Raw genomic sequence first — 11,434 nt, 5'->3', positions numbered from 1 at the left:
CTATAGCTAACTTAGAGCAAACATATACAATAGTGAGCTATAAAAATGTACTACTTTATCAATGTATGACCCACATTTCACTCTCACAAAGTGCCTAGGAGCACGTGCTAGAGCTGGCTCTCCTTCTCTCTCCTCCTCTCTCTCCTCCAACTAAGCAATAATATAGTAGTTTAATCCTTATAGCCAGCTGACTAGAACTTATTGTACTTGCTCTTATTGGAGAACACGGCGATTCTGGTTTGGGGCTAGTAGACTAGCCCTTGCCGGTGACGAGGACGGGCAACCACAAGCAGATAGCGATGAGTACGGGGCTACACAAACCGTACCAAAATGATGTACGAATACATCCATCCCAAGTGTAGGGATGTACATAACTCTTAATTTGCCCTAATGCACATCATGCCACTAATTATGAAGGGGTACAGAGAAATCTAGGCCATTCATGTGTTTAAGTTTAGGAGAGAGGGTGAACTGCAGCAAAAGTCTTTAGTTAATTAGTTTTCTTGTGCTAGCTCGATGCAAGTTTTGAGTTAATAAAACTTATTTTACTGATTTTTGAAATGTCCAACGATTCAAAACCATCACATACATGTGCACAAAACCGCCAAGTTAATCGGTCGACTATTGGGCTCCAACGCACCCAAATCAGTATTAGATAGGTTCTCTGACCCTCAACACTCGATGTTCACCAAATATACATCAGTTCTTTTTTGTTATTTTGTTTGTCAGCTGCCATGTTGTGATGCAATGTAGGTCAGTTGAAGCTCAAGGAGGAATCTCTAATGGACTGACAAATCATTCAGAGACAGATGTAACTTATGGTCAGGGTAGCACTTTCATTAAATTAAAATCCAAGGGCATACAATTCCAACTCATTTGCCTGGTTAGAGCATGTGAGAGATCCCGAAGTCCTCTTACTATGGTAGAGTGTTGTGTGTGGACCTAGCAGTTCCCCTCCCTCTTTTTTTTAGGGAGACCTCTTTCTCTTTGATCTTGCTCTCCATCTACTTGTTCAGTTTCTAAGCAAAGCACACACCTATCACCATCGCCATCATATCATCGTCTCCTTCTTCATCCTCTCGTCCCCCTCCTCCTGAGTTCTCCCCTCACTCCATTCATAGCACACATACACATCATATATATATCACACACACACTCGAGCCAGCATATATCATATATTTACACTGGGTGTACTTGGAGATCGACCCGATCTAGCTAGGTAGCTATATACAACCCATAACTACGTCTATATATCTATCTATCTCCACACTCGTGTGCGTGAGCAGAGGCCGGGCAATGAGGAAGCCCATAGACTGCCCAACGACGAAGTGCGGCGGCGGCGTGGTGGCGCCGGGAAACAGCAATGTGGGCGCTGCTGCAGCCGCGAAGCTGCGGAAGGGGCTGTGGTCGCCGGAGGAGGACGAAAGGCTGGTGGCGTACATGCTGCGGAGCGGGCAGGGATCGTGGAGCGACGTGGCGCGCAACGCCGGGCTGCACCGGTGCGGCAAAAGCTGCCGCCTCCGGTGGATCAACTACCTCCGGCCGGACCTCAAGCGGGGCGCTTTCTCGCCACAAGAAGAGGACCTGATCGTCAACCTCCACGCTATCCTCGGCAACAGGTACATCGAGCCTGCATGCATATGTGCATCTCTGCATGCCATTGTGGATACAATTTTTCTTTTTCTATAGCTGCCAATTTCCGGAATGCTATAGACAAGTTATTTTCAGGTTCATAAGTTACATCAAATATTTATCACACAGCCCGTTCTTATCCAAAATATGTGAACACCATCAAATCGAGAGCTTCAGTGGTGGTTGTGAAACTTTTGACTTGGTGAACATTATTGTAGCAGATATAATTGCTGCCCTCTTATTTGTTCTATTTTCAACCTTGCTTTTGAAATACACATTGTTGTCCTCCCCATAGAAATAACACACATTGTTGTCTTTGTTTGCATATGTTTATAGACATTCTCAGTACATGAGCATTGCGCTCAAGTAATACATAACAAGTCTAAATTCAACAGGATTTTTTTGTACAGTAAATAGTAATAAATCTTAAGGTTTCAGATGGATTTAGAATTCATGTCGAGTCCGGAGGTATATTTTCTTTAGTCAGTGTGTAAAATCTGGCATTTAAAGAGGTTTCTGTCTGGGTCTAAGTTGACTAGATTTTCTTATACCTAAACAAGTTTGATAAAGTTTTGTAAGACATAAGAAATTATCATACAACTTAGGATTAACGAAACAATTGTAGAACCGGATGACCAAAGTGAGCGCATTGCTCAAGTTGATTGACAACGAATGATTTTTGTTATTTTTTGCATGCAATGAACTTTTTTTAAAAAAGGAACAAAGGCCATAAATTATGTATAACAAACCTTAGAAAACACTCTTACAGAAATTAAAATTAACATCCAAGGTCTCTGAGGGGTATGATGGATTCTTCCTCCTGCATCCATCGGCCGAACTGGTAGTCTACGGTAGCAAATAAAAGATGCTTGTTATCAATGCAATCAAACCGCTAAAAAATATCAACACAATGAAAGACATACATGTGTTTGCATTTTTCTTTTTGGATCTATCATGTGTGATTAATCTCTGTCTTACCAGTCTGATAACGACATAAATATATAGTGAACTAGATTCCAATTAGTCGTTTTTAACAATAAGCAGAACATGCATAGATACGTTTTAGCCATGCATGCGTCAAAAAGCCAAGACAGGTACACAGGAAAAACAAAAGACAAGACACGTGTGCCTGTAACTTTTTTTGACGGAAACCTCTCCATTGATGTTTGCTTACGATAAAATCTTTGTCCTGCTACTCCAGGTGGTCTCAGATTGCTGCCAGGCTGCCGGGGCGCACCGACAACGAGATCAAAAACTTCTGGAACTCCACCATCAAGAAGCGGCTCAAGATGAGCTCCGCGGCTTCGTCTCCGGCGACAACGGAATGCGCGTCACCGCCGGATCCCAAGCACGACGGTGGCAGTGCCAGCTGCCTCGACCTCACCAGCTTAGATGACGGCGGCCACCACGCAATGAAGAGCGTGTGGCGGATAGACTCCTCCTCCTCCACCTCCTCCACCTCGTCGATGCAGCAGCAGAGCCGGCCGTCGACGATCGCTGTAGCTGCGGCCAGGGTCTACGGCGGCCTCCTCCTCCCCCTCCCTGACCAAGTCTGTGGCGTCTCGCCGTCCACCGACACGTCGGCCCTGCCGTTCTTCCACGACCATGCATCCTTTAAGCAGGTTGATCCATTTCATGGTGGTAGCTACTACAACCATGGGATGGCAATGGGAGGAGGAAGCGGTTGCTTCACGGCAGAAGAAGGAGCAGTCGGCGTAGGAAGCGAACATGGTGTCCTCTTCAACGTGCCCCCTCTGCTAGAGCCCATGGCGGTAGCATTACAAGGTCAAACCCTAACGGCATCAAGCGGTAAGGACAGCAACATCAACCATAAAAATATTAACATGTCTGCTGAGGCTACCACACTGAGCAGCAACAATGGCAGCAACATTACGGACAGCAACAACAACAAGAACAATGTCAACAGTGTGATCTCCTACTGGGAGCAGCATGGTCACCAGCAGCACATGAGCAGGAACGTAGTCATGGGGGAGTGGGACTTGGAGGAGCTGATGAAAGATGTGTCATCTATGCCTTTCCTTGATTTCCAAGTTGAGTGACGACTGGCTGGTGGGACACACCTCCTAGCTGAGGGTGCATGCATATACAGATATACATATATAAGTATATATTCATTAAAGGTAGTATTTTTCCTTGACATTATTTCACCCATGTACAAGATTTTTTCTTCACAGCCACACTCCTTCACTTTTGATGCTACATATCTTGACGAATTCATTCTTGTATACAGACATACAAATAATTAAAGCAAAGGTACTTGAGTTATATGTTGTCAATCGGCCATCACAATACAATGCATGTATATGCATGAATGCTGTAGTACATTGTACACCAAGCTTAGCTACAGCCTGACTAATTATTATCTTTATAGATAATGCATGCACACTTCGGCTTTATAAAAGAATTTCCTTCATGGTAAAGTGATCTGCTTTTTGTTTTGTTTCTTTGCTTCCTCTTTCCATTCATGCACCAACTGCTTCCCTTACACATGAAGTCACATTGATGAGCTTATGAATATAGATTGATTTTGAAGGGTCTATCAAAGGTGCCAGCTGAGTGAGTGAGCGAGTGAGGGAGATCATGCCTATCATGTGCATGCATGGAGTAGGAGCAACAGTCACTATCAGTGGTCAAATGTGTAGGTAGGTTGCGATTAGAGGCAATTGGATGGATGGACCATGCGATTAGACTCCTCGAGAATATAATGGAGGGAGGCAGGAAAGTTGATGTGGACAACTTTCCCATGGCAAATCAATCAGTCAATATATATACACCTATCTCTTTTTTTGCGAGAAATCCACTGATCTATTAATAATCATCAACAGTAGTACAAATAGTCTAAAAAATAATAAAAAATTACAAATTGGTTTCTCAGACCACCTAGCGACAACTACATACACTAGCACGAGCCAAGGGCGCGCCGCTGTCCTCACCCCTTCATCTCTAGAGTCAGGTAAAGCTTGTTGTAGTAGAGCTTGTTGTAGTAGACAGACAGAAAATCGTCATGCTAAGGTTCCAAAAGACATGCGCACCAGAGCAGCAACCATCGCCAATGATGACAACTGTAGATCGGAAGAGACTGACATGAAACCACACCAAGAAACACAAAAACCGATCGGATCCCAGGAGATCCGACGGACACACAACTCCACACGCCCTCCGTCGGCGCTAAATGCACCACTGGAGCGAGGATAGGGCGGGAAGGACTTTATTCTGACTTCAGGATGTAGCCGCCGCCTCATCATCGCAAGAAAGAGACTGAAAATCAAACTAAATTAAAAACGAAAACTCCCCGCCGGCGATAGACCGTGGTCCGCTACACCTCCAAGGCCGCAAGGCCACTGGAGGCAGAGCGAACCAGCAGTATCGCCGACGAGGAGGACGGAACCCTAGATGGGTTTTGTGCCCTTTTCTGCCACCTCTTGTTGTTTCCGCTGCACGTACATCTCTCTTTGACGTGTGGTGTGTATGCCCATGTGCACCTTACTTGTGATCGCGAAAACAAATTGGATTGTACGAAATGATTATAAACAGAAAATTTTACACACGCACACACACAATCTTATCTGCAACTGCAACAAATACGTAAACCACAAGAGAAACGCTCGCGCCCACCGTTACACACAACAGACACACCACATGAGAGCGATCATCTCCAACCACTGGTAGAAAAAGGGGCTTTAGTTCCGGTTGGCAACTTCCATTAGTCGCGGTTGCGCAACCGGGATTAAATATGCGCGACTACAGCCCCCCCCACCCTTTAGTCGCGGTTGCTTATGAACCGCGACTAAAGGCCCGTCCACGTGGGCGTCAGGCGACCGTCGGGGCGGAGGACCTTTAGTCGCGGTTCTTCTGGCCAACCGCGACTAAAGGGCGCCGCAAGTTTAGGGTTTTAGCCCCCCCCTAAATCTGGTTTCTTTTTAATTTGTTATTGTTTTATTTCTTTTGTGTTTTATTTTAATTTTGAAGGAGTTTCACATATTCTACGGTACTACATACATGCATATGAATGTACAATTTCAAACAAATTTGAAATTAGAACTAAAAAGAATTCAAGAGGAATATACAATATATATTCAATATCGGATGACCATATACAATTTTGAACAAGTTTCCATACATAATTTACTGCATCAGAAGTTCTACGTCCTCGTAATAGTGTTCTCCTTTAGGATGGAGGACTTCCCTCATGAACCATCGTGCTAGTTTCTCTTGAATTGGTCGGAAGCGAGCTTCTGGACTAAGCGTCTTCCGCAAGTTATTCCTCTTGACGTTGTTATCCGATGGCGTCCGCTCAGAGGTGTATCTCTGGATGAACTCACAAACATAGTATCCACATAGATTGGTCCCCGGTGGCTGAATTTCCCCAGCCAGTGACCTTCTAAATTCTAGCTCTTTTTTTTAATTCACCGACCGTTTCATCTGTGAACCGTCTCCAAACCCTACGAGGCAAAGAAAATTAAATGAACAAGAGAGTTATTAGTTACTTGATATTAGGAAATGAACGAAAGAGGCCGATCGATATAGAGCGCAAATGAATGAAAATAATTACTTTTGCAGCATTCTTCTCATGTCGACCCAAAGCTTTGAATCCATATTCAGAGAGTCGATGACGAGAACTGTGCAGGTGTGAAATTGAATTACTAGCAGAATCCAGTGGAACCTGCGGACACGATACATGCATAGTCATGCATAACTCATGGATTAGCCACATACCATGCATGGAGTAAACAAAAGAGAATGTGCTCAAGACAGAAACACTCACTGCTGGCGTGTAGTTGACACACGTCTGTTGGGAACCCCAAGAGGAAGGTGTGATGCGTACAGCAACAAGTTTTCCCTCAGTAAGAAACCAAAGTTATCGAACCAGTAGGAGTCAAGGAACACGTGAAGGTTGTTGGTGACGGAGTGTAGTGCGGCGCAACACCAGGGATTCCGGCGCCAACGTGGAACTCCGCACAACACAATCACAATACTTTACCCCAACTTAACGGTGAGGTTGTCAATCTCACCGGCTTGCTGTAAACAAAGGATTAAACGTATGGTGTGGAAAATGATGTTTGTTTGCGAAGAACAGTAAAGAACGTAGTTTGCAGTAGATTGTATTTCAGATGTAAAAGAATGGACCGGGGTCCACAGTTCACTAGTGGTGTCTCTCCGATAAGATAAATAGCATGTTGGGTGAACGAATTACAGTTGGGTAATTGACAAATAGAGAGGGCATAACAATGCACATACATATCACGATGACTACTATGAGATTTAATCAGGGCATTACGACAAAGTACATAGACCGCTATCCAGCAGATGCATCTATGCCTAAAAAGTCCACCTTCAGTGTTAGCATCCCGATGATTAAGTTGCAAACAACATGACAATTGCATTAAGTATGGTGCGTAATGTAATCAACACAAATATCCTTAGACAAAGCATTGATGTTTTATCCCTAGTGGCAACAGCACATCCACAACCTTAGAACTTTCTGTCACTGTCCCAGATTCAATGGAGGCATGAACCCACTATCGAGTATAAATACCCCCTCTTGGAGTTACAAGTATCAACTTGGCCAGAGCCTCTATTAGCAACGGAGAGCATGCAAGAACATAAACAACATATATATGATAGACTGATAATCAACTTGACATAGTATTCCATATTCATCGGATCCAAACAAACACAACATGTAGCATTACAAATAGATGATCTTGATCATGATAGGCAGCTCACAAGATCTAACATGATAGCACAATGAGGAGAAGACAACCATCTAGCTACTGCTATGGACCCATAGTCCAGGGGTGAACTACTCACACATCAATCCGGAGGCGATCATGGTAATGAAGAGTCCTCCGGGAGATGATTCCCCTCTCCGGCAGGGTGCCGGAGGCGATCTCCTGAATCCCCCGAGATGGGATTGGAGGCGGCGGCGTCTCTGGAAGGTTTTCAGTATCGTGGCTCTCGGTACAGGGGGTTTCACGACGAAGGCTATAACTAGGCGAAAGGGCAGAGTCGGAGGGCTGATGAGGGGCCCACACCATAGGGCGGTGCGGCCCCCCCTCTGGCCGCGCCGGCCTATGGTCTGGCCACCTCGTGGCCCCACTTCGTATCCCCTTCGGTCTTCTGGAAGCTCCGTGGAAAAATAAGACCCTGGGCGTTGATTTCGTCCAATTCCGAGAATATTTCCTTTGTAGGATTTCTGAAACCAAAAACAGCAGAAAACAACAACTGGCTCTTCGGCATCTCGTCAATAGGTTAGTGCCGGAAAATGCATAATAATGACATAAAGTGTGTATAAAACATGTGAATATCATCATAAAAGTAGCATGGAACATAAGAAATTATAGATACGTTTGAGACGTATCAAGCATCCCCAAGCTTAGTTCCTACTCGCCCTCGATTAGGTAAACGATAACAAGGATAATTTCTGAAGTGACATGCTATCATAATCTTGATCAATACTATTGTAAAGCATATGAGATGAATGCAGTGATTCGAAGCAATGGTAAAGACAATGAATAAACAACTGAATCATATAGCAAAGAGTTTTCATGAATAGTAGTTTCAAGACAAGCATCAATAAGACTTGCATAAGAGTTAACTCATAAAGCAATAAATTCTTAGTAGAGAGTTTTGAAGCAACACAAAGGAAGATATAAGTTTCAGCGGTTGCTTTCAACTTCAACATGTTTATCTCATGGATAATTGTCAACACAAAGTAATATAACAAGTGCAATAGGTAAACATGTAAGAATCAATGCACACAGTTCACACAAGTGTTTGCTTCTAAGATAGAAAGAAGTAGGTAAACTGACTCAACAATAAAGTAGAAGAAAGGCCCTTCGCAGAGGGAAGCGTGGATTACTATTTTTGTGCTAGAGCTTTTGATTTTGAAAACATAGAAATAATTTTGTCAACGGTAGTAATAATTCATATGTGTTATGCATAAGACATCCTATAAGTTGCAAGCCTCATGCATAGAGTACCAATAGTGCTCGCACCTTGTCCTAATTAGCTTGGATTTACATGGATTATCATTGCATAACATATGTTTCAACCAAGTGTCACAAAGGGGTACCTCTATGTCGCCTGTACAAAGGTCCAAGGAGATAGATCGCATTTGATTTCTCGTTTTTGATAGATCTCAACTTAGGACATCCATACCGGGACAACATAGACAACGAGATAATGGACTCCTCTTTAATGCATAAGCATTCAACAACAGATAATATTCTCATAAGAGATTGAGGATTGATGTCCAAACCGAAACTTCCACCATGATTCATGGTTTTAGTTAGCGGCCCAATGTTCTTCTCTAACAATATGCATACTCAAACCATTTGATCATGATAAATCACCCTTACTTCAGACAAGACGAACATGCATAGCAACTCACATGATATTCAACAAAGGTGTAATAGTTGGTGGTGTCCCCAGAAACATGGTTACCGCTCAACAAGCAACTTATAAGAAATAAGTTACATAAGCTACATATTCTTCACCACAATAGTTTTTAAGGCCATTTTCCCATGAGCTATATATTGCAAAGACAAAGAATAGAATTTTAAAGGTAGCACTCAAGTAATTTACTTTGGAATGGCAGAGAAATACCATGTATTAGGTAGGTATGGTGGACACAAATGGCATAGTTTTTGGCTCAAGGATTTGGATGCACGAGAAGTAATCCCTCTCAATACAAGGCTTAGGCTAGCAAGGTTGTTTAAAGCAAACTCAAGTATAAACCGGTACAACAAAACTTACATAAGAACATACTGCAAGCATTATAAGACTCTACATCGTCTCCTTGTTGTTCAAACACCTCACCAGAAAATATCTAGACTCTAGAGAGACCAATCATGCAAACCAAATTTTAACAAGCTCTATGTAGTTCTTCATTAATAGGTGCAAAGTACATGATGCAAGAGCTTAAAAATGATCTATATGAGCACAACAATTGCCAAGTATCAAATTATTCAAGACATTATACCGATTACCACATGAAGCATTTTCTGTTTCCAACCAAATAACAATGAACGAAGCAGTTTCAACCTTCGCCATGAACATCAAAAAGTAAAGCTGAGAACACATGTGTTCATACGAAACAGCGGAGCGTGTCTCTCTCCCACACAAAGAATGCTAGGATCCGATTTTATTCAAACAAAAACAAAAACAAAAACAAACATACGCTCTAAGTAAAGCACATAAGATGTGACGGAATAAAAATATAGTTTCACTAGAGGTGACCTGATAAGTTGTCGATGAAGAAGGGATGCCTTGGGCATCCCCAAGCTTAGATGCTTGTGTCTTCTTAAAATATGCAGGTATGAACCACGGGGGCATCTCCAAGCTTAGACTTTTCACTCTTCTTGATCATATTGTATCATCCTCCTCTCTTGACCCTTGAAAACTTCCTCCACACCAAACTCAAAACAAACTCATTAGAGGGTTAGTGCATAATCAAAAATTCACATATTCAGAGGTGACATAATCATTCTTAACACTTATGGACATTGCACAAAGCTACTGAAAGTTAATGGAACAAAGAAATCCATCAAACATAGCAAAACGAGGCAATGCAAAATAAAAGGCAGAATCTGTCAAAACAGAACAGTCCGTAAAGACGAATTTTTACTGGGGCACTTAACTTGCTCAGATGAAAAATCTCAAATTGAATGAAAGTTGCGTACATATCCGAGGATCACGCACGTAAATTGGCAGATTTTTATGGGTTACCTACGATACAGGGCTGCTCAATTTTGTGACGAGTAAGAAATCTGTTTACGCGCAGTAATCCAAATCTAGTTTCAACCCTACTATCAAAGACTTTACTTGGCACAACAATGCAATAAAATAAAGATAAGGAGAGGTTGCTACAGTAGTAACAACTTCCAAGACTCAAATATAAAACAAAAGTGCAGAAGTAAAATAATGGGTTGTCTCCCATAAGCGCTTTTCTTTAACGCCTTTTAGCTAGGCGCATAAAGTGTGAATCAAGTATTATCAAGAGATGAAGCATTAGCATTCTTACCAGGGGTCTTGCGCCTACCCTTCTTACTCTTATTCTTACTCTTTGGTTTAGGGAATATATGACCGCATCCGGGCGTAGAGGTAAAATTTAGAGTGCCTTTCCCCACATCTATGATTACTCCCAGGAGTTTCAGCAGGGACCTTCCAAGTGTGATTTCTCCTGTCCCTACACATTCAACAACGAGATAATCAGTGGATACCGTTCTTCCAAGAAAGGTTGTGAACACACCTTCAGCTATACCCTTAGGAATTATAACAGAGTTATCGGTAAGAGTTATTCCTTCTCCTCCTTCGAGTAAGTTCCCAAAGTGTCAAAGATTCATAAATTCTTTTAGGCATAAGGCAAAACTCAGACATAATATCACAACGGGCATGAAAAGTTTCACCACAAATAGCAACTTTAATAGTAGGCACCCACATTGAAGGTTCAAAACTTACTCGGAACATAATCATAATATTCGCGAATCTGGTTGTACCCTTCTTTTAAACAAGACATATTTGTCTCGAGGGTGTTTAATCTATTATGAATGCTAGCAAGAGATGAATCAAAATTATTAGTGGAGCTAGATGATGTAACCACTTTTCTTATGGCATTAAAAGCTTGATCCCCATCACAGTGAAGGAAATCTCCTCCTACTACAGACATCTAAGGCATATCTATAGCGAAGAATAAGCCCATAATAAAAGTTACTAAGAAGCAAACTTAGAGTCATTTTAGGTTCGGTTTACTATAAGAATCAAAAATTCTAGATGATAA

At 42.3% G+C, this 11,434-nt stretch overlaps 1 protein-coding gene across 1 annotated transcript; it reads left to right on the top strand.

Annotated features, from left to right (window-relative positions):
• The first annotated feature begins 1,296 nt into the window (after positions 1-1,296).
• On the top strand, positions 1,297-3,724 carry LOC124658187 (transcription factor MYB83-like). The gene is made up of 2 exons (XM_047196599.1): positions 1,297-1,619; positions 2,834-3,724. The coding sequence occupies exons 1-2, from the start codon at positions 1,297-1,299 to the stop codon at positions 3,690-3,692; spliced, it is 1,182 nt and encodes a 393-aa protein (XP_047052555.1). The 3' UTR covers positions 3,693-3,724.
• Positions 3,725-11,434: the final 7,710 nt, after the last annotated feature.

This window comes from Lolium rigidum, chromosome 5 (genome assembly GCF_022539505.1).
Source record: "Lolium rigidum isolate FL_2022 chromosome 5, APGP_CSIRO_Lrig_0.1, whole genome shotgun sequence".
Lineage (NCBI taxonomy): Eukaryota > Viridiplantae > Streptophyta > Magnoliopsida > Poales > Poaceae > Lolium > Lolium rigidum.
This window is presented reverse-complemented; position numbering and strand designations above follow the sequence as displayed.

Coding starts and splice junctions, on each gene's coding strand:
- LOC124658187 (XM_047196599.1), top strand. CDS start 1,297: ATGAGGAAGCCCATAGACTGCCCAACGACGAAGTGCGGCGGCGGCGTG. Junction 1,620..2,833: donor CACGCTATCCTCGGCAACAG/GTACATCGAGCC, acceptor CTGCTACTCCAG/GTGGTCTCAGATTGCTGCCA.